Raw genomic sequence first — 23,677 nt, forward strand, 5'->3', positions numbered from 1 at the left:
CATTTAAAAAATTATGACCTGGTTTAACTAGATGGCCATCTAAAAAATGAACACATTAAAACAAAATAAATTTCAGTTGGGTTAAAGATGGTAAATATTTTTAAAAATGAACTTGGAGAAAGTACTTTCTAAGAATGACTTAAAACCCAGAAGTCATAAGAGAAAAAATTAATATATTTGACCCTATGCAAGTAAAGAATTTCTTCATGGCAGAATCCATCATAAAATCAAAGGAGTCTCCCAGTTCTCAAAATTGGGAAAGCATTTTTGCAACATATATCATGGAGCTCATTTCCATTTCCTTAATATCTAAAGAGTTCCTACAAGTCATTAAGAAAAAGACCATCAACTGAATTTTTTTTTCTTTTTTTTGAGATGGAGTTTTGCTCTTGTTGCCCAGGCTGAAGTACAATGGCGCGATCTTGCCTCACCGCAGCCTCTGTCTTCCAGGTTCAAGCGATTCTCCTGCCTCAGCCTCCTGAGTAGCTGGGATTACAGGCATGCACCACTACCCCAGCTAATTTTGTACTTTTAGTAGAGATGGGGTTTCTCCATGTTGGTCAAACTGGTCTTGAACTCTCGACCTCAGGTGATCCACCCGCCTCAGCCTCCCAAAGTGCTGGGATTACAGGCATGAGCCACTGCGCCTGGCCCATCAACCAAATTTTTAAAGCAGGCTAAAAACACGGACAGTTCACAGAAAAGGTTCTGAACCATATGAGAATGTGAGAGCCCACTAGCAATAAGAGAAACACAAGTTTTCTGTGGAGATGTGATGGTGGGGAACAGATACTCTCATAGTTGTTGATAGAGGTGTAAATCAGTACAACTTTTATGGAGGAAATTCTGGCAATATTTATTAAAATTAAAAGTGCATGAGCAATTTCTCTTTTGGAAATTTCTCTTAACAGATAAATTGTACATGTGTGAAATGATGAATTTTTCAAGATAGTTAATTGCATCATTGCTTGTAAAAGGAAAAGAGAAAGGAAACAGCCAGAATGTCCGTCACTAGAGAACTGGTAAATAAATTATCCAGCTACCATACAATGCAATTCTTTTTTTTTTTTTTTTTTTTTTTTGAGACAGGGTCTTGCTCTTGTCATCCAGGCTGGAGTGCAGTGGCGCAGTCACAGCCCGCTGCAGCCTCGACCTCCCAGGCTTAAGCGATCCTCCCACCTCAGCTTCCCAAGTATCTGGGAACACAGGCGCATGCCCGTAAATACTGAGAAAACCCACCCAGCTAATTTTTAAATTTTTTGTAGAGACAAGGTCTCACTATATTGCCCAGGCTGGTCTCGAACTCCTGGACTCAAGCAATCCCCCCTTCAGCCTCCCAAAGTGTTGGGATTACAGGCGTGAGTCACCGCGCCCAATGCCATACGATGCAATTCTGTGCAGTTGTAATAAAGAATGGACACGCCCTATGTACCAATGTACACTATGTACCAACTAAGACATTTTAAGTGAGAGAGAGGGATAGAATGCCTGCTTATGCAGTAGCTCTGCAAGGATATCTAGGAGGCTGGTAACAGTGGTTTCCCACAGTCACGGCAGACTTTTCATGGTGTATCTTTTTCTGTATTTTGAATCTTGTACCTTGTGCACATACTACCTAATAATTTTTTTTAAAGAAGGAGAAAAGGATGGGTAGAAAGAAAGGAGGGTAGGCGGAGGTGGGGAAGAAGGCTTTCACCTTTGCTCTGCATTTTCACATAGACTATTTCAGTTAATACTCTCCAGAAACTGGTGCAAGGTTATCATTTTTAGACCAAGAAACTGAAGCTCAGAAGTCTGAAATGACTTGCCCAAGTTCATGGAGAGAGTTAGCCTTGGAACCTGGCATTGAATTCAGTCCTGACTCCAGAGCCATTGGACTCATCTCTCAGTTTTCTTTTCTTGCTTTCTTATATTTATTTTATTTTTTTGAGACAGAGTCTCACTCTGTCACCCACTCTAGAATGCAGTGGTACGATCATAGCTCACTGCAGCCTCAAACTCCTGGGCTCAAGTGATCCTCCTGCCTCGGCCTCCCAAGTAGCTGGGACTACAGGCATGTACCATCATGCCTGGCTCATTTTTAAATTTTTTGTAGAGGTGGGGTCTGTGCTGGTCTCAAGCTAATGGCCTCAGTGATTCTTCCACCTTGGCTTCCCAAGGATTATAGGCGTGGGCCACTGTGCCTGGCCTCTTGTTTTTTTTAACCAACATTTCATTGGTCAAGGACAAATGGCCATACACCATAGCCTAGACCCATCTCTGCAAAGGGAGTGACTGTAAAGAAACTTCCACTCCTGCCTCTGCAGCTGGCTTGTGCCTACGGGGCGAAAGCTCAGGCAGTAGGTGATGAAGGCAAGCCCAGAGCCCAGCCAGCCACATCAGACACTTCGAGGAGGATTACGGATTGGCTCTGCAGTCCTGCCTTTGAAGTTCCCAGCTTTTATCAGAATGTCTGAACCTTAGCGTTATTTCAAGGGAGCTTTTCTTTCTGTCTGTAAACTGGCCTCAGGTAGGTGCCAGCTGCTGCCAGGTGCTGAGGGAGCATTTCCTGGCTCCCTAAGCTGGTGCATTCACTTTGTTTTATGGCAGGGAACTTTTTAGGGGTAAAGGCACTTGGTACTTGGAAGATTCTGGGAGAATAACTTTTTAAAAATATTTTTCTATTCAGAAGTGCCATTGGATAGCATGTCTTTAATTAAAGGGAGGGAGAGGTGCATTTTTATTATTTGTTTCCCAGAACCACCTGTGCTGTTTTTCAAAGTAGGGTATTGACTGCTTCCTCCTTGCTGATGAGAAATGCTGTATGGAGAACAAAGCTGAAAGTGTTGGCCATATATAATACGAGGCTGTAATTTACAGGCTATAGCTTCACCAGGGGAAGAATTTGATGTCTTTAAGAGATACAAAATCATCCAGCTCCAGCTGTCCTTGTGTGTGGTGCCATATTTATTTTCTAACTTGGAGTCATCATTCTTTAAGAAAGAAGCAGGGTCCTTTTGGGCTGAGGAATGCTCTCGGGGGTAGGAAGTTTTCAGGATCTGTGGGCCTGAACTGGCATGTCCAACATCCTGTCACTATACTGCTTGGCATCTTGCAAGGGATGCATCCTAATGACCCACCCTGTCCACTTTTGTTTGGTTACTTGGTGAAGGTGGGAGTGTCTTGAACAGCATGGTGCTGTTCCCCTGTAAAGTTTATACTCATCAGTGCCCAGTTGTTTGCAGAATTCGAGAATGGATGGGAAGCACCCAGGAAACGGTTCCCAAATGGATGCATTTTGATATCTGAAATAGACTTTAAAGCTTTTGGCTTTTGATCATAAAGGGACCGGCAACATTGAGACACCTCCCCACTGCTCCTCAGGTTTTCCTGGTGCTTGAATAATTAAGGCCATGCCCTATGGAATCTCCTTCCTTGGGCTCCAGGGCATCTCTCTTAGCAAAGGCTAGCTTCTCACTCACAGTGTGCTGTGAGCGCTCTGGACGTCCTACCCAGCATTCTGCTCCATCATCTTCTTGTGTTCTGTCTCCCCCAGAAAAACTTCTGTGTAACATCAGCTGTGTTCTTTTGCTTCAATTACAGAGCTTGTTAGAATTTCTCTTCCAAATCCCTGTTTTGGGGCTTTTCTTTTCTTTTTTCTTTTTTTTTTTTGAAATGGAGTCTTGCTCTGTCACCCAGACTGGAGGACAGTGGCGTGATCTCGACTCACTGCAACCTCCGCCTCCCAGATTCAAGCAGTTCACCTGCCTCAGCTTCCTGAATAGCTGGGATCACAGGCGTGTGCCACCACACCCAGCTACTTTTTGTATTTTTAGTAGAGCCGGGGTTTCACCATGTTGGCAGGCTGGTCTTGAACTCCTGACTTCAGGTGATCCGCCTACAGTGGCCTCCCAAAGTGCTGAGATTACAGGCGTGAGCCACCGTGCCCAGCTGGGGTTTTTCTACCGTGGTTGTAAAAATTCATTTATTGTCGCCACCTAAATTAACAAATCTCAGATTAAGAATTGGCCTTTTTTCCCCTCCTCTTTGAATTCACTGTCTAAAGAAATGGCCATTGCCCTTTCCCTAAACCAGGACAGAGGTCATGTCTGCTTTGCCTTTTTGCACCTTGGCCCCTGCCTGCCCCTCACCTCCCCACTCCAGCTACAGTGACTGGAAGGGCCCACACAGGAAAGCTGGGCCCTGGGTCTTCATGGACGTTGCTGGAGGATGTGTCTCCCTGCTGGTGGCTCTCATTCTTCCTGTGCTCAGTAGGGCCTTCTGGAGGATTCTAATTTCCCTGTCCTGGAAACCACCTTGAAAATATTCTTAAATATTCTTAGGTGGATTTAAGATGTCTCTGTCTAGTGGTTTTTTTTGTTTGTTTGTTTTTTAATCCATCTTAGATTTGAATGCCCAAGGAATGAACAGTCTCTTGGATCTTGTATCTCTTGCTTTTGTTTTTTAGAAAATAGCTTTTATTGATTTTTTTTTCTTGCTACAAAGAGGTTGATGATTATTGCAGAAAATTTAGGGACTATAAGTAGGCAAAAAAGATAAAAACCACCTATAATTATTAATATTTTAGTATATTGTATAGCCCCCCCAGAATATTTTTCAATTTCAAAAGATGAAATCATACTGTTTGTACCATCTTATTACTTTTTCTTTCTTTTTTTTTTTTTTTTTTGCTTTTACTTTACAACATGTGATTAAAATTTCCATCAGGTTAAGCAGCCTCCATCAAGTCACTTTAAAGGGTTGTATAGTTCTTTTGAACAGATGGACTGTCATTTATTTAACCAATCTCCTACATTTAGCTTGTTTCCTCTGTTTCTGTCTTGTGAAGAATGCTGTGGTAAACATCCTTGGGTATATTTGCCCACAGACTTGGTTATTTCCTTGGGATACATATCCAGAAGAGAATCACTGGGCCAAGGACACATTCTAAAGGCTGTTCGTCTAGATGGGTAAATTGCCCCCAGACACATTGTATCATATTTGGATTCTGTTTAGCCAAATACTAACTCCCATTCTTTTAAACATGGTTGTGAGTCTTTCAGACCTCTGTTTCCTAATGTTTCTCACGGGTCATACAGGTTGGCTGAGAGTAAATGGCAAGGAAGGGCCTGAGAGACTCCGGGCACAGCTGACCTAGGAAAGGGAGTCTGTCATCCTGGCCCGTCGCTTTACAATGGGAGTGCGAGGGCTGGGCCCAGAGACCCTGTCTTGCCTCCCATGACCCCAGGAAGCTGCAGGCCTGTGGCTCCCCAGGGTAACCTTCTCTGGTGCCAGCCGTTAGGGTGCCCGGGACAGAGAGCTGGCTTTGAGGATTCCAGAGTCTGTCAGAGAACTTAGGCTGGTCTTTCTTCCAAGAGAATGCTCCTAAACAAACATCCTGCCCTAATCCAGAGACTAGGTTGGTGCTTATTAGGGGGCGGTGAGTGGGGGAGCCGAGGATTTCCTGTGCAGGCCTCAGACTCTAGCCCAGGAGTCCAGGCCAAGGAAGTGCCTCTGCCCAGACTTTCAGCCCCTTGAAGCGCAGTTCTTTGTCATCACTTGGTGTGGGGAACAGAGGGAAGTTTGATGGAATTACTGAGGAAGTAGCATTTACGTGGTCTAAATCGGACCTTCCTGTTCCCACTGCTGACCGGCTCTTCCTCCTTTTCCGCTGTCTTCCTCCTGCGTGACAGCGCATTCTTCATGGGGCCTCTGGGGCCCTTCCTGTGGGCTGAGCTTCTTTCTTCCCTTTTCTCTCCTGCCGGGACCTAGACTGGTGCCCACCTTCAGGACTGGGCACATCCAGGCACCTCACAGCCCCTTCCCTCCTCCAGCTCTGCTACCAACGCCCCTGCACCCTTCCGTCCAGGCAGGGCTGTCCCAGCTGAGGCCCAAGCCCAGCCCACCCTTTCTCAGTTCTGCCAAGAAGGCCATGGGGGCTGGTGGAGGCCCGAGCTGCCTCCCCACCGGGAGACACAGCATGCCAGCTGCTGCCAGGATGGGTTACAAAAAACAAAAACACAAACCCCAGCCCCTTGAGATGAGGGACGTTTCGGTTTCTGTGAACCTGACGCCTCATGTGTGTTGGAAATGAGAGGCGCAGTTTGGGAGAAGGAGGCTGCATGTTTCCCCTGGGGTGGGCTTTGTTTAAATTTTAATATGCTCTTCCTTTTTCTCAAAGTGCCAGCAATGGCTCCCAGCTCCTTTGTCATTTTAGCCCCGTTATCTGTCTGGGGATGAGATCTCTTATCTGCCCGGTCCTCCCTCTCCTCCCTGAATGGCGGGTCCCCCACCCGCCTCCCCGCAACTTGTGACAGTGTTACAGATCTCATTCTGCAACCTTAGATTCAGATGAAACTTGTCACTTTGCTTCTTTAATCAATTAAGATTTGGGGAAAGCAGGGGTCCATTTGTGATAGTGTTGGACTCACCAAGGGCATGAGTAGTGGGCAACTTTGGAGTCCTGTGAGAGAGGGTGTGGCACACCCCCCCCCCCCCCTTAGCAGCCTGGGGGACGTCAGCTCCAAGGGTGAGGGTTTCAGCCCTGGGTTCCTTGCGATGGAGTCAAACGTTTTCTCCAGTGTGTGTTCAGACTTCTGACCTGGCCCCGCCTTAGCCTTGGGGAGCTCTCTCAACTGCGTCCTTTGTTGGATGGAAACTGCATTAGACACAGAAACACAGAGCTGCTCTTTTCCCCACAGGCAGGTGCAGATCTGAAAGAGCCCCCCTGAAGCGGCTCAGAGGCAAGGGGAGGACCTCATCCTTAAGTCACAGGACTCAGGATTAGAGGACCTACAGCTTTCAGCCTCAGCTCACCATCTCCTAGCCCTGATGACCCACAGCCTCCCCAAGCCTTGGTTTCACAGCCTGTGAAATGGGTTCATGAGCCTACTTTCCATAGCTACACTGTGTGTTTGTATATAACCCATGGCTATCACTATTACCTGCGGACCGCGGTGCTATGAAGTCAGGAGACAGGCCTGCACCATCCTGAATCCTCTGTTCTCTGAAAAATCGCCCTTTGTTCTCTCTTACTTCCTTCATTCAATCAGCAAACATTTACCAACTACCTACCATGTGTTAAACTCTGTCATATTAAGGTGAATGGCATGGTCTCTCTCCCCAGCGAGCCCCCAGTCCAGAAGGGGTACTAGATATTGGATATAGACACAAAAGCACAGGAAGTTAGCTCTTCGAATGTGCTGGGGGCAGGGGGCTGTAGGGAAGACTGCTTGGTGGAGGTGGTGTCTAGCTGAGTCCTAGCAGACAAAGGCGGCATGGGGGACCAGGCATGGTGGCTCACACCTGTAATCCCAGCACTTTGGGAGGCTGAGGCAGGCGGATCACCTGAGGTCAGAAGTTCAAGACCAGGTGAACATAGCAAAACCCGTCTCTACTAAAAATACAAAAATTAGCCGGGCATGGTGGCGCATGCCTGTAAGTCCCAGCTACTTGGGAGGCTGAGGCAGGAGAATCGCTTGAACCAGGGAGGCAGAGGTTGCAGTGAGCTGAGATCGAGCCACTGTACTTCAGGCTGGGTTACAGAACGAGACTCTGTCTCAAAAAACAAAACAAGGCTGGGCACAGTCGCTCACGCCTGTAATCCCAGAACTTTGGGAGGCCGAGGCGAGCGAATCACGAGGTCAGGAGTTCAAGACCAGCCTGACCAATATGGTGAAACCCCATCTCTACTAAAAATACAAAAATTAGCCGGGTGTGGTGGTGCATGCCTGTAATCCCAGCTACTCAGGAGGCCGAGGCAGGAGAATCGCTTGAACCTGGGAGGCAGAGGTTGCAGTGAGCCGAGATTGCGCCACTGCACTCCAGCCTGGGGGACAGAGTGAGACTCTGTCTCAAAAAAACAAAACAAAACAAAAAGGAGGCATGGGGGACTCAAACATGCAAAGGCAGCAAGGGACACACTTGAGGAGTCCGAGGGGGATTGTGGGTGAGATGGTAGAAGATGAGGCTGCAGGTATAGGTAGGGACCAACTGAGAATGTGTCAAAAGGCTCGGGCTTCATCCTGAGGCCTGGGAGGCCACTAGTGGGTTCTGAGCAAAGAAACACTATGGCGGATCACTCTGGCATAAGCCGAGAGACTTGGGGCTTGTGTTGTTAAATCCCTATGGGGAAATCCCTTTGGAAATGTTGACCTGAGAGATGAGAAACCCCTCAGAGGAATACATATGGCACTTTTACTTGAATTCCTTTTCATTTCGCCTAGAATTTCTGCTTTGCACCAGCTGTTTACATATAATTTACAAAAGTACATTAATGGGCTTGATTGTGTTTCTTAAAACTCACTGAGAGGTAACCCCAAGTAAAATTTTTCCACTGGGGCATGTTCTTAATACATATTTATAGTTACTGAATCCATTTGAGAATGTAGAAAGCTCTTTTGAAATGTTGCGGGAGTACATGACATCTTCAGGTAGGGTTTTCTCCAGTCCTGGCAAGGGGAAGAGAAGGAGAATTAATGTCTGTCAAGTAGCTGCTATAGGCCAGACACTGATCTAGATTCTTTGAATTCAGTGACCCACTGAGAAATAGCATTCCTCTCCCCATTTTACTGACAGGGAAACTGAGGCTTATGAAGGTGGCTGCTTTCCCAAGGCCTCGCACCTATAAGGAGTGGTAGTGGGATTTGAACCCAGATGCGATGAGTCCAAAGCTTACACTCCATCCATTGAACCACTCTGCCACCCAGCTCCTAAGACCTGCCAGAAAAGTAAAGCAGGAGCTACAGAGGTGGGTGAGCCACTGGAGAGCCTGGTGGCTTCTAGATAAAAATCAGAGCTAAAACACCAGCTCATTTCCATTCTCCTTGCACAAGTTCTTCTGCTGGCTGACAAACTGGAAGCCAGCCCTTCTTTGGGTAGCACTCTTCCAAAGAGTGATAGCTGCAAGTTCTTGGCTACATTCTGAGTTGGAGGTTCAGCCCACTGCATGGAGCAGCAGGTAGGAAGTTGGTGCCTATAGGTGGCATCAAATTGAACATAAACACACTTGCAGGTGAACCAGGCGTGGTGGCTCATGTCTGTAATCCCTGGGACTCAGGTGGCTGAGGCAGGAAGATCTCTTGAGCCCAAGAGTTCACGGCTGCAGTGAACCATGATCACACCACTGCACACCAGCATGGGTGACAGAGTGAGACCCCAACTCTATTAAAAGCAAAATAAAACAAAACAATGCTTGGCCAGGCATGGTGGCTCACACCTGTAATCCCAGCACTTTGGGAGGCCAAGGCAGGTGGATCATTGAGCTCAGAAGTTCGAGACCAGCCTAGGCAGCATGGCAAAACCCGGTCTCTACCAAAAATACAAAAAAATTAGCTGGACATAGTGGCATACACCTGTAGTCCCAGCTACTCGGGAGGCTAAGATAGGCAGATCACTTGAGCCTGGGAGGTGGAGGTTGCAGTGAGCCGAGATCGTGCCACTGCACTGCAGTCTGGGTGACAGAGTGAGACCTTCAAAAAAAAAAAAAGCATGCTTGAAGGTGACAACCCAGAACACCCAGCCATGGAGTAGGGAGGGGGCAAGGACCAGGTTTATAGAGAAAGGATGTCTGTGGCTGTTTTCCCTGGCCACATGATGCAACCCTCCTTCCCACCCCTTACCTAAGCCATGCCCAGGCGGCGAGCATTCCCAGAAAACAAGATGCTCCACTGGGGCACTGGGCACCCCAGTATCTCTGCCCATCACTGCAGTTCTTTTGGCCCATGCCTTATTTCATTGGCCATCTTAACACATTCCCCCCAGAAAAGGGCACCCCGGTCAGGATGCTCTTCCCCTGACTTTCTAGGAGTGTCTTCCTCCCTCTGACTCCTATGGACCCGGACCCCACCAGACTATGTTGGGGGTGGGAGGGTCATTGGATGCCAGTGGAGACAGCTGATGGCCCCCCACCTGTGCTTCTTCCTCCCATCTGGTCCAGAGGATTCAGATCCATGAGAATGGGTGGCAGAGAAAGAGAGGAGGAAGACCCCGGTGCAAGATGACTCCCAGTAATGGCAGTAGATGTGTGGGGAAGGGAGCGCAGGTGGCTGCAAGGCCGTGGCGCCTGGGCAGTGCATTCACCTGCTTGTGAAATGATGGGTCCCCCAGGAACTACTCTGTCTGTGGCTTCCTTGCCATGCCCCCTCTTCCTCTCATACTTTATCATCTCTGCTGCCTCTCCCTCCACCTCCATCCTTGCTTGCTTCTGAGGGTGGGCAGGTAGGTCTCCCTGCTAGATCAGGCTGCTACATCTCCCTGGAGTTTTTGGCCACCTCCTCTCCTGAGCTGCCGGTGTTGGGGTGGGTGGCAGGAACCGATAGAACATCCAAGGTGAACATCGGCCACCCTTTCCATTAGCAAGGGCCTGCACCGGGTATTTGGCCAGAGTTCCTCTGAATTCACTTGGTCTCTGGCAGTTGACCTTGGGTTGAAAATGCAGTTTTTTGAGTGGGCTTTAGAGATCATGCTGAGGAAGAAAGAAAATAGCGTGCACGATGTGTTGCTTTGGTTGGATTTCACTGGCTGTTTTTCATATACCGGTCTTTTCCCTGTGAGAGAAAACAGCCATGACAGTAAGCAGGGGAAGCTCATTTGAGAGTAGGGGACGTGGAGGGATGAGGGCAGTTCTCCAGGGCACCCCTGAGAATGAATTTCCTCCTCCAGAGCCAGGGTGACCGGGTCCCTCACAGGGCCACCGTCTGCAGGCATCAACACTCTTTTGGGTCTAAATCCAATTATTCCTCAAGTTCTTCTTGGTGGCTTCCTTCACTCTCTGGCCAGGGGGAGTTTTGCAGAAATAGTGTTCTAACAGCAGAGCATGTCTGTGACCAAACCTTGGGCAAATACATATTTAAAGAAATCTTATTATTAAAATAGTCAACCTTATGGTTTATGTAGACAATCTGATAAACACAGACAAGGGTAAAGACAGTACAAATTGCTCCATAATCTCACAAGCTGGAAATTACCAACACCATTTAGTACTTTTGTGTATTTCCTCACAGCCTTTTTCATTGCATATATGTAAATACACTGTATTTTAAACATGGTTACAAGCACATTGAACTTTATATCATTTTTCTTTTTCATTTGACATAACATTATGGCAAACAAAAACTTTAAAAAAGCACATGGGCTTTACAAGTGAGCATATGCTTTGCAAACATTTCTGTCAGCTACCAGTAACCAACTGCAAAAACTCATATTCTACCCAAAACAGAAATTGTGCCAGTCGGGGAGTCCTTTGATCACCATGCAGTAAACCTCGCCAAAATATTGTAAATTTAAACAAACTAAAACCCAACCACTTGAAAAAATTTAAAGCACTTAAATTGCTATTGGTTCAAGGAAGAAATAAAGAATGTACTGACAAATATTTAGAAAGCATTGAAAACTAGAATGCCACATACCCAAACCTATGGGAGACAGCTGGCACTATTCTCATAGCCTTAAATGCTTTTATTATTAAAAAGGGAGAGAGAAAAGGCAAATAAACTAAGCATTCAGCCTGAGTGCTTAGGAAAAAAAAAGAATAAAAACAGCCCCTAAGGAAAATGAGAGGGGAAAAAAATAGTAAAGATAAAGGCAGAAATAAATGAATTAAGAAACAGAAACACAGTGAAATTAGCAAACGTATCCAAGAGCTGATTCTGTTTTTAAACAAACAGTAAAGTAGCCTAACCCCTGGCAATTCTATTTGAGAAATAAAAGGGAGAAATGAGAAAAAACCAAAACAACAACAACAACAAACAAGGGAATGAGAAAGGGGACATTGCAATAGATACAGAGGAGATTTTAAAATAATAGAAATGTATGCACAATCATAGGCATAATTTTAAAATCTCAAATGCATGCTTTTCTGAAAATATATATGTTGCTAATTGAGAAAAAATTTTCAATCCTTATCGAAGCATTGCCCCTCTACCCACCAAAGACACTGGTCCCAAGTGTTTTTGCTAGTTAATTATTTTGAATTTGATAATACTGATAATGCTAAGCTGTTCCATAGCTTAGCAAAAGATGGAGAGCTCTCCAATTCATTCTACAAAGCAAAATAAGCCTGATATTAAACATGGCAAAGAGACTATTTTGAAGCATGAAAATGCTGGGTAGGAAATAGAATTCAATAATATATTAAACAAGTCATCCACCATAACCCAGTGGGGCAGGAGGAAAGAATAGTCAATATTGGGAAAGCTTAATATAGTAACTACGTCATGCTAATGCATTAAAAAAGTAAAACCGTATTGTTTCCAATATGTGCTGGGGAAAAATGATTAAATTGAACAACCATGTCTACCTAATCAATACAGCAAAAAAAAGGAACAGAAGGGTGCATTCTTAGCATAATAAAAAATATTTCAAACCAATAACCAATTCTGTAATTAACTTAAACACTAGAGGCATTCTTGTGGAAACCAGTAACAAAATAAGGAGGTCTGCCATCACCATCACTATTTAACATTGCTTTTAACACTCTAGTCAACATGATAATACTGAAACAGAAACATATAAATATTATAAAGAAAGAGTAAAAGTATTAAATAACAGTAAGTACAATTTACCCTCTGCCAAATTTTAGGCTAGAGGTTGATTTCCAAAGTTTAGAACCAATAGCAAAAGTCATCAAAAAATTCAACAGATTTGACTACCTTAAAAAATTGTAACTTCTTTTTCTTCTTCTGTTTTTTTTTTTTTTGGAGACAGAGTCTTGCTGTGTCGCCCAGGCTGGAGTGCAATGGCGAGATCTCAGCTCACTGCAACGTCCAACTCCCGGGTTCAAGCGATTCTCCTGCCTCAGCCTCCCAAGTAGCTGGGATCACAGGCGTGTGCCACCAACCCGGCTAATTCATGTATTTTTAGTAGAGACGGGGTTTCACCATGTTGGTCAGGCTTGTCTCAATCTCCTGACCTTAAATGATCCACCTGCCTCAGCCTCCCAAAGTGCTAGGATTATAGACGTGAGCCATATGCCCAGCCATTGATATTTTAATTCTACGAAGATCCTATATATAGATTAGTTTTTAAAAATCAAGATTTAAATTTGAAGGCCTTGCTCATGCCTGTAATACTAGCGCTTTGGGAGGCCAAGGCAGGCTGATCATTTGAGGCCAGGAGTTCAAAACCAGCCTGGCCAACATGGCAAAACCCTGCCTCTACTAAAAATACGAAAATTAGCTGGATGTGGTGGTGCGTGCCTATAGTCCCAGCTGCTCGGAAGGCTGAGGCATGAGAATCACTTGAACCTGGGAGGTTGCAGTTAGCCGAGATTGTGCCACTGTACTCTAGCCTTGGTGATGGAGTGAGACACTGTCTCAAAAAAAAAAAAAAAAAAGATTTAAACTTGAAGACAATATGCACAGACAATATAATTAGCAAACAAATGCCCGACCTAAAGAAAATGCCAAATGGTGAGCTCCATGAGGCTAGGAACCAGGTCAGTTCTGCGTAACAGATACTAAATTGAGTTAATATTTGTTGACTCTATTGAATTAATATTTGTTGAAGAAATTAATGAATGCAATACAAGTTTTGAAAGTATACTATTTTTAACTTTTTAAATTAGAAGAGTTTTTAAAAGATTTTATTATGAAAGAATTTCAACTATTGAGAAAAATTGAAAGAATATAACAGTAAATACCCATACACCAATGGCTGAGATATAATAGATGTTAACATTTGCCATATTTGCTTCATCCGCACAGGTATATATATTTTTTCCTGAACCATTTTGAAGAAAGTTACGGAGCACACATCATTTCTCCCTTCAATAGTTCCGCATACAAATCCTCTGTCACCCAGAACTTAGCAATCTGAATGCAGGGTATGGGAAGCTGCTGCGCTGTGCTCCAAGGGTGTCTCTGCAGATTGTCCCAGTCCTTGAGAAGGTATTTAGGAGTCACCAACATGACCTGCTGATATGTAAGAGAAAAGAAAACATGCATTTATTGTGAATCATGCCCTGTGCTGGGAGTTTACCAATGGCCTCCTGTTTAAATCCTTTTTACAATTCTGCCCATATTACGGGAAGTTGAGGTTCAGAGAGGTTAAGTAACTTGCCCCAGTTGACACAGTGTCATTATTCACCAAGTCCCTTCTGACACCATCAAATTACATGACATTTGCCTCTTCCCTTTATCTTCTCTGTGCATGAATGCATGGAGGTGATTTGTTGGGCAGTGTGGACAGACTGGAAGCAATCTCAATGTCCTCCAGTGCAAGAATTGGCAGGCAAATGGGGATCTGTGTGAACGGTGTGACTATGAACATGGGTGATCGATTACGGACATGCAAGATGGACAATTGCTTGTGGCATCCAGGTAAGGGAAAACAAGTAGGACACCAGATTGTATACACTGTGATCAAAACCATGTGAAAAACACATGCATGAAGAGGACTGGGAAGAAATACACAAGAAGTGGTTGCATTAGGGTGAGAAGGAGTATTCATGTTTTTCTCGTCTGTCTTTTTCAAACCTTTTGTAATGGGTGGTTTTATTAATTTTATAATGGAAAATGTTAATTTAAAAGCAATTTATTTACAGTTTAGTAAGCTCATGGCAGGGAAAGGCTGTGCTCTGTTTATTGCTCTTACTTTTTCCCAATGCCTACTCCCATGCCTGGCAATTATAGAGATAATAAATGTGGGTGTGGAATGAGTGCCCACTGGGAAACCTCTCAGAGGACTTCGACCCAGGAACATATTTGCACAGGGTTTCCCTCAGCTGGAGAAGGTTTCTCTGGGAGAGCACCAGCCAGGTGTGTGTCATGGGATATATTTACAGGGTGGTGAGCTCTCCTGGTCCAACCAAAAAGGTCCCAGCAAGGTGTAGGGGCCATTCTGGCCATTTGACATCACCAGGGCAGTTAGTGCTGATACAAACCACAGAGAATGAACAAACTCCAACTCAAACGGGAATGGATTTTATGTCATTCTGGGACTTTCAAACTTGATAATAGACCAAGCATGGTGGCTCACACATGTAATCCTAGCACTTTGGGAAGCCAAGGTGGGAGGATCACTTGCGGCCAGGAGATTGAGACCAGCCTGGGAAAGGTAGCAAGACCCAGTCTCTACAAAAAAATTTTTTGTTTTGTTTTGTTTTTGAGACAGAGTCTCAACTCTGTCGTCTAGGCTGGAGCGCAGTGGTTTGATCTTGGCTCACTACAACCTCCACCTCCTGGGTTCCAGTGATTCTCCTGCCGCAGCCTGCCGAGTAGCTGGGATTACAGGCACATGCCACCATGCCCGGCTAATTTTTCTATTTTTAGTAGAGATGGGGTTTCACCATGTCGGCCAGGCTGGTCTCAAACTCCTGACCTTAGGTGATCCGCCCACCTCGGACTCCCAAAGTGCTGGGATTACAGGCGTGACCCACCATGCCTGGCCAAAAAACTTTTTAGTAATTAAAAAGATCAAGCTTGATAATCACAATCATATGAGCAGTTATTAAATGCCAGCCTAAGTACATTTACAGACATTCCTTATTTAATTTTCACAACAGCCATTAGCATTAGCTATCGGCCGGGCACAGTGGCTCACACCTGTAATCCCAACACTTTGGGAGGCTGAGGCGGATGGATCGCCTGAGGTCAGGAGTTCGAGACCAGCCTGGCCAACATGGTGAAACCCCGTCTCTACTAAAAATACAAAATTAGCCGGATGTGGTGGTGCATGCCTGTGATCCCAGCTATTTGGGAGGCTGAGGCAGGAAAATCACTGGAACCTGGGAGGCAGAGGTTGCAGTGAGCCAATATCACGCCATTGCATTCTGGCCTGGGCAACAAGAGCAAAACTCCATCTCAAAAAAAAAAAAAAAGAAAGAAAGAATTAGCTATCAGCTCCATTTCATAGATGAGGAAACTGAGGCACAGAGGAAGGAGGGATGGGTTTCAAGGCCGGTCTTGGTTTTGCCAAGAACTTGACTTTCAGCAAATCGTAAGCCTTCTGGGCTTTCATTTCCTTGTCTCTGAACGAAACAGCTGGCAGGAGTTGAATGCTTATCATGTGCCAGGCCCTGGCTGAACACGCTGAACATGTGCGCACAGAGTGTGTGTTAACCAGTGGGGGAGGGGGCACCAAGCAGGCCCATCTGGGTGGGAATATGAAGCCACCTTCCCAACAGGGCAGTCACATATGCCCAGTAGGAAAGGGCTGTATCTGTGCTGCAGAGAGGGTCATTTCAGATTAAAAAAAAAAAAATTGGCTGGGCGCGGTGGCTCACGCCTGTAATCCCAGCACTTTGGGAGGCCGAGGCAGGCAGATCATGAGGTCAGGAGAACAAGACCATCCTGGCTAACACAGTGAAACCCCGTCTCTACTTAAAAAAATACAAAAAATTAGCCGGGCATGGTGGCGGGCGCCTGTAGTACCACCTACTCAGGAGGCTGAGGCAGGAGAATGGCATGAACCCAGGAGGCAGAGCTTGCAGTGATCCGAGATCGCAGCACTGCATTCCAGCCTGGGTGACAGAGCGAGACTCCGTCTTAAAAAAAAAAAAAAAAAAAAAGTGCTTAATGGATTGTTTGGTAACAAATGGATACCAACAAATACAAAATGGCCTTTTCTTTTTCTTTCTTTAAATAAACATTTGAATTGGAGGCTTAGGCTCATCTCAAGAGGTTGTGGACCCGACAGTTGGTGGTGATGGGTTTTGTTCATAAATGAGAATAATAGTCGTGAGTTTAATCCAACACATTGATTGAAGTGAATGAAAAAGAACACATAAGCTGTGTGAATATAGTGACTAATCATAGACTCTAGGGATTGAAATGTACCCTGGGGGGATCCAGGATGCAGCATCACCTGGGAGCTTATTATTAATGGAAACGAAGTATCTCTCACAGCACCCTAGACCTGCTGAAGCAGAATCTGCATTTTAGCAAGATCCCCGGGTGATTCCTCAGCACATTTGAGAAGCAGCGCTCTCATTTGTCCTGTCTCCTTTGAGGAAATCGGAAGACTAGAGAGGTTAAGTGAGGACACACAGGAAGTTCTAAAAAACTGTAACTCTGGTCTCTCAACACCAGGTCTTTGCACAGCACTTGCCCCATGGGAGAAACCCAGTTGGTTTTGTTTTTGCTTGTTTTGCATTCCCAAGACCAATTCTTGTGAGCCACTGGTCATAGCCCATCTCTCTTGTTTTCATGCAGCAGGGGCATCTTCAGTGGCCACGTCATCTCTTACTCTCTGCTGGGGAGCTTGTTAAAATGCAGTTGCCTGGGTCCAGCCCCAAATCCACTGGATCTGGGTAGGTGGGAACCAAGTGCCTGCACCTTAAAATACCCTCAGGTATTCCTAGGTGCCAGTGTTGTTACGGCCAGCTTGGGCCAGCTGTGAACTGTTACAGTGGCTTTTTATTCTGAAATTAAACCTGCAGATACTTGGGCTAGTATTAACTAAAGCCCATTTTCATCTGAAGGAAGCCATCCAGCTACTAACATTATATTGTGTACTGAGTATTGACTGTGAATTTCTGTTTTTTTGAGACGGAGTCTCGCTGTCGCCCAGGCTGGAGTGCAGTGGCGTGATCTTAGCTCACTGCAACCTCTGGCTCCCAGGTTCAAGCAATTCTCTTGCCCTCAGCCTCCCAAGTAGCTGGGATTAGAGGCGCCTGCCACCACGCCTAGCTAATTTTTGTATTTTTAGTAGAGACAGAGTTTTGCCATAGTGGCCAGGCTGGTCTCGAGCTCCCAACCTCAGGTGATCCTCCCGCCTCGGCCTCCCAAAGTGCTGGGATTATAGGCGTGAGCCACTGTGTCCAGCCACTGTGAATTTCTCATTAACAGAACGTTCTCTTTCAACCTCAGCTCCATGGAACTCAGCAGATCACATGTGGTTGAATGTAAATTCCAGGACATTTAAATGTATTATTTTCTATTTTTAAGAGAGAGGAGAGGCAGACTGGATGAACTTGGAAAATTAAATGGCCCCCAAAAAGTAACAATTAAGAATGTGTGTTTGGGGCTGGGCACGGTGGCTCATGCCTGCAATCACAGCACTTTGGGAGGCCTAGGCAGGAGGATCACTTGAGGTCAGGAGTTCGAGACCAGCCTGGCCAACATGGCAAAACCCCATCTCCACTAAAAATACAAAAATTAGCCGGACATGGTGGTGGGCACCTGTAATCCCAGGTACTTGGGAGGCTGAGGCAGGAGAATTGCTTGAACCCAGGAGGCAGAGGTTGCAGTGAGCTGAGATTGTGCTATTGCACTCCAGCCTGGGCAAGAGTGAGATTCCATCTCAAAAAAAAAAAAAAAAGAATGTGTGTTTGGCCTGTATAGTCTTAGCTACTCAGGAGGCTAAAGCAAGAGGATTCCTTGAGTCCAGGAGTTCAAGGCCAGCATGGACAACATAGCAAGAACTTGTTTCTAAAAAAAGAAGAAAAAAAGTGTGTGTTTGAAATTTGAGGCTCTGTGGCTAGAATTTTCACTTAAGAGGAAATATATATCTGCATTTAAAATTCTTTAATTTATAAACATTCTTGTGTATTCTTAGGCCAGTGCCCCACAAAAGTATGGGCCATGCATCAGTGCTGTTCTGCACAATGTTAACCAAGCAAGAGGAGGAGCTAAACATAGAAAATGGGGTTGGTGTTTAGAAACTTCTGTAGTTTGACATTGGCAGGATGACATCCAAATGGGCGATTGGTGGCTTCATCTCAAACAGCGTGTGGGCCAGGGTGGGCACCGTTGACCCCACGTGGCAGGACTCAGGACTAAACTGCTTGTTGATGTTAGATCTGAGAGGGATTAAGGATTAAGATGAATCAAACTGACCTTTCACCACAGAGTTTGAGAAGCACTGGGGATGTTAAAGGTGGGGAAAGTTTGCAGCGGGAGGTGTGCTTTTAAGCTTAGGAAGTGGAAAGCAGGAGAAGAGTTGGACAGGCAGAAGTCTTCTCGCTCCCACTTCACCCTCGAGATCCCAACAGGCCAGTTCAGGCAGAAAGGGGTTGGCTCCTAGGCTAGCCGGCTACTCCACGTTGAGCCTTCTGCCTTGTCCCATATGTTCCTTTTTCCTGTTTTTTTAGAGACAGGTTCTCGCTCTGTTGCCCAGGCTGGAGTGCAGTGTCTGTTCACAGGCATGATCATAGCTCACTGCAGCCTTGACCTCCTGGGCCTGAGCGATCCTCCCAACTCAGCCTCCCAAGTAGCTGGGACCATAGGCATTCGCTACCATGCCCAGCTTGTCCCATAGACTTGGTTTGACTCTGGTCACAGAGCCTGGGGAGAAATTCCTTGATTCAAGGCAGAGCAAGGTGGTTTAAGAGATGGCCTTCTGAGTCCTGCCTGGCCTGGGTATGGAAACGTGGGTGCTACCAGCTGTGCAAGCTTGGCCCACTGACTTTCTTTCTTTGCCCCTCAGAGTTTAGAAAATGGGAATGGCTGGATGCGGTGGCTCATGCCTGTAATCCCAGCACTTCTGAAGGCCGAGGCAGGCAGATCACTTGAGGTCAGGAGTTCAAGACCAGCTTGGCCAACATGGTGAAACCCTGTCTTTACTAAAAGTACAAAAATTAGCTGGGTGTGGTAGCAGCTGTAGTCCCAGCTACTCGGGAGGCTGAGGTGGGAGAATCGCTTGAACCCAGGAGGCGGAGGTTGCAGTGAGCCGAGATCGCATCATTGTACTCCAGCCTGGGTGACAGAGTGAGACTCTGTCTCAAAAAAAAAGAAAAGAAAAGAAAAGAAAAGAAAACAGGTGAACGACAGTCACTCCTGGAGGGGTTCTTCTGCCAGATAGAAACAAGATATTCCATGCAAGAGGCTCTACACATGGTCTGCACTCAGGAAAGGGAGGAATTCTTTGTGTTGTTTTGTCTATGTTATTTGAAAAAGTGGATTGCATTGTGGGTCCCCAGAAGTTGCCAGCTGTCCTTCCTGTTTCCAAATTCCTGTGTGTGTGTGTGTGTGTGTGTGTGTGTGTGTGTATTCTGTGCCTGTGGTGGTGGTGGCCATGGTGTCGGCAGCAGCAGGGTTGTCAGGAAACAACCATCGGTTTCCTGCTGATTAACTCAGTTCCTGGAGGGCCCTCCCTAGCAGCAGGGGAAGCCTGGCAGCTTGGCTGAGCCTCCTCCGGCCTCTGCCTCACCCGCCAGCTCTTCTCACCCCTTCTGAGAGGCCCGCCTGCCCTCCTGCTACCCTAGAGCCCAGGACACCCTTGCAGGCCTTCTGAGCCTTCTTTGTTCTGGCCGTGGGTGGGGCACCCGGCTCCACCTGCCTCAGGTTTTGCCTGCAGGTGCATTTCCTTTGCACACCTGGCACCTGTTGGGGACTTAGACCTCTTCCACATCACCCCAAGGTCGGGCTGAAGAGATTTGGATCTTTTGAGTTGCAAGCCCTTAGAAACGATGCTGTTAGGGCCCTCTGTTCACTCAGAGAAAGAGGCTTGATGGCAGGGGCCCCAGGGCTTCCCTGCTGGTAGAAGGGGTGTCTGGAGGGCCTCTGCCTTCTGTCAGCAGAAGGAGGTTCTAGCAAGGGAAAGAGGCCCGTATATACTGGGATTTTGGATCCCTTGAGTGAAGGACCAGGCAGAGAAGGGGAGCACTGCTGGAGGATGTGGGGGGCTGGGCCAGGCTGGGCACAGGCACATGGCCATGGTGATTGGCCGCATTTGCCTCACCACTTCGCGTGGGGACCTGGCAACCACACAGTGGCCCTGGGGCATGGTGTGGGGGCTGAGACATGAGGCGGTGGTCTTGGTCTCAAACACCCCAGCTTCCGGCTGCTGGGCGTCACTGACTTGCTGTGGCTTCCTGGCCTGGCTCAGCATTGGCCGTCCGGCTCCTGCAGCAGTGACATCTCCACTCTGGACCCATGAGCCCATCAGCTCTTGGTGGACAGGTTTGCACAGTTGCCCCTGCTGCCTCTGCAGTGAGCTGGCTGCGGAAGGCAGGACTCCCAGGGCTAGGAGGGTATTAGCAGGCTGGCTTTCGGGCCTCAGCACCATTGTGCTTCTTATGTGCTGGGACAGGATCTGGACCATGTTGTGCCTAACATCCGGCAGACCCTGGTAGCTTCTTAAATGATGACACTTTCCAGCACTCACATATCTCATCTGAGTTAGGCCGGGCTCTCTAGCTGGGGTGGGAAGCCCCTCACATCCTAATACCTGGTGGCTGAGTCAACAACACGGGGATGTGTATTTGGATAGCAAACAGCGATCAGCAGCGGAGCCAGCCTGCTGCCTTCCTGCACCCGCCTTCTAGCAAAAATGTCCTCTGGAAAGGTCAGCCAGGACTGGCTACATAATTTTCAGGGCCAGGTGTAAAATGAAAATGCAGGTCTCATGTTTAAAAGTTAGTAAAATTTAAAGAACAGCAGAGCACGAAACCAAATGTGAGCCCTTCTACACGTGGGGCCCCAGGCAGTGGCACCATTGCATGCCCCCAAGGCAGCCTGGAGTCAGCATTTCCCAGCCTTGTGAAGTCCTCATGCTTCAAGGGTGGCAGGATTGGGTCCTCTTTGGTAGAAGAGCCGCTTGGCATCCTGAGACGCACTCGCCCCATCCGGCCCCACAAGCAGCTTTCTCAAGAGCTGGAGTGACTTCCACTTCGAAGCGCAAGCACTTCACCTTCTCCTTTTTGTTCTTCTCTCCCCTGTTTCCTTCTTTCTTTGTGAACTCAGAAAGCTTTGAGACTCCCCTCCCGTTCCTCCTTTCTTCCCCTCCACTCTTGCCGCCCGCCCCCCACCCCCTCCGCCTCTGTTTCTCTCTCCCTCTTTCCCTTGCTTTTATCTGGGGGAACCCCTTTCACAGGTTTGCTGTATAACATTTCTCTTCCATTCACTTGGCGCCGTTCGATTTTAATGTTCCTTTGAATGACACCAGGCGAGTGCTCCTTGGGTTTCCGAAGCCTCTCTCTGAAGTGGCTGGAGCCAGCGTCTTCCCCACCGAGGGACGTCCCTTCAGTGGCCTCTGGCTCTGTCCAGATGGTCTCTCCCCATTGGGAGCCTGGAATGAATTCTCATTGTGAGCATTCATCACTCACCACCTCCTCCCCACATTCAGCTGTCAGTCCTACTGGCCGCAGTGGAAAGAAAGCCTGCTCCATTATTTCTAGTGACAGACCTGGCCATCATTCCCAAGGTCTGTGGCTCCCATGCAAGCCTCGAGCTGGGGGTGGGGCAGGGCATGGGAAAGGGTTAAATAGATAAGCCCAAGACACAGTCCTGGCCCCCCTCGTCCTCTTCACACAGGAACCAGAAGGGTCTTCAGCAACATGCATGGGATCGTGTTACTTCCTGGCTTCCCATGCCTGAGAATGGCATCCAGACATGGCCTTCAAGGCTCTGTCTGCCTCGGTGACCCCATCTCCAGCCACTGTTCCCAGTTCACATCGGGGAATTCTCCGGCCCTCCTGGAGAGGCAGCCCAGGTTGCTAAAGAGGCACTTCAAGCACGTTTCAAAGAACGCAAGAATTCTGGAGAGGTGGAGAGCAGGAGAATAGCACAAGCAAGAGCCAGCTCCAGGGTCAGGCTGGAGATGGGAGGTCAGGCATGGTGGGGAGGACGGGAAGTGGGGCTGGGTTCAAAGCCTGGCTCAGCTTGGAGGACCTGGCAGGGGCTCGGGGTGGGGGTGGAGTGTCTCAATCCTGGTGCACACCGGAGTTAATCGAAGGGCTTTTAAAAATTATCAAAGTTGTTCCAGGTTCATTCCCCGGGTGGCCCACACGCTGTTTTTAAGTTTAGCTCTCCAACCCTTCTTCCTGGCCCTCCCCTTCCCTTGGAAGAAAGTCCCTGGTCCAGCCTGGGTGTTGGCACTGGCATTTGCCCTCCCAGGGCCACTGGGACTGGGAATCCCCAGGAGGGCTTTCGAAAGTGTCAGGAACCGCTCCTTCCACTGGGGCTTTTCTCCACTGATGGGAAGGCTGCCTTGCTCAGTCAGCCCCAGGCCCCTGGACAGAAGGAACTAGGGGAGCACTAAGCATAGGTGTCCCTAGAGAGTCAGCTGGAAGGGACCTAGTTCAGAAGAGGAAACTGAGTCTCAGTCACCAGCGAGTACCACCACTGGTGGTACTCAGAGCTTGGGTAGCAGAGCTTGGGCTTTTCAGCCTTGGACACCACCAGCTAGGATGGAGTGAGGGCTGAGCTGGAATGCTTCTGAGGAAATGATCTCTGACCCGAGCATGCCACAATTATGAGAGCATCTTCAGCACTCATAAGCATCGCAGGCTGGATCTCTTTCTCTGACCTTTGGATATGGGGTGCCAGAATCTGTGCTTAAAGATGAGGGAGGTCGGGCTTCTGCCCTCAAAGAACTCTGGATCTCGAGGGAGCAGTGGGCCTAAGCATAGAGTATTCTAATACGGTCGCTAGGCTTCCAGAGCTGTAAGAGACAGGCTTGAGCAGGGAGAGACGAATTCCCCGAGGGAGGCCTTGATGAGGAGGTGAAGAGGCAGTGAGGGTCTGGTGTCTACTCCCCTTTAACCACAGGCCTGGCCTTCCAGCCAGGGTGCTGTACCAAAGTAAGTGCTGGGGCCGCTAAGTGGTGCCCAGGTACTGATTTCCCCTCGACCCTCAGTCGGCTGGGCTGGGTGGGTCTGTGGATGGTTTGGACCAGCCTTGCCCGATTACCCCAGTGTACGGTCCAAATATGATTTTCTATGTGTGCCATGCAGATCAGGAGCACTGTAGCAGGCCCCTCTCTCTAGCACCAGTGCATCACTTTCATCATGGAGCAGGTTGGGAAACAAGCCAAAGGC

General features: G+C 47.4%; 1 protein-coding gene across 4 annotated transcripts in view; it reads left to right on the forward strand.

Annotated features, from left to right (window-relative positions):
• ZNF710 (zinc finger protein 710) overlaps positions 1-23,677 on the forward strand; it is an 80,895-nt gene that overhangs the window by 13,206 nt on the left and 44,012 nt on the right. Inside the window, exon 1 of one of the 4 annotated variants that reach the window (XM_510588.9) lies at positions 14,163-14,297. The exons of the other annotated variants lie outside the window; for them this stretch is intronic. Within the exon in view, the coding sequence (XP_510588.4) occupies positions 14,266-14,297 (32 nt within the window). The 5' untranslated portion in view covers positions 14,163-14,265. Of the gene's footprint in view, positions 1-14,162; positions 14,298-23,677 lie in introns of those variants that run through there. 4 annotated transcript variants of the gene reach the window in all.

This window comes from Pan troglodytes, chromosome 16 (genome assembly GCF_028858775.2).
Source record: "Pan troglodytes isolate AG18354 chromosome 16, NHGRI_mPanTro3-v2.0_pri, whole genome shotgun sequence".
Taxonomy (NCBI): domain Eukaryota; kingdom Metazoa; phylum Chordata; class Mammalia; order Primates; family Hominidae; genus Pan; species Pan troglodytes.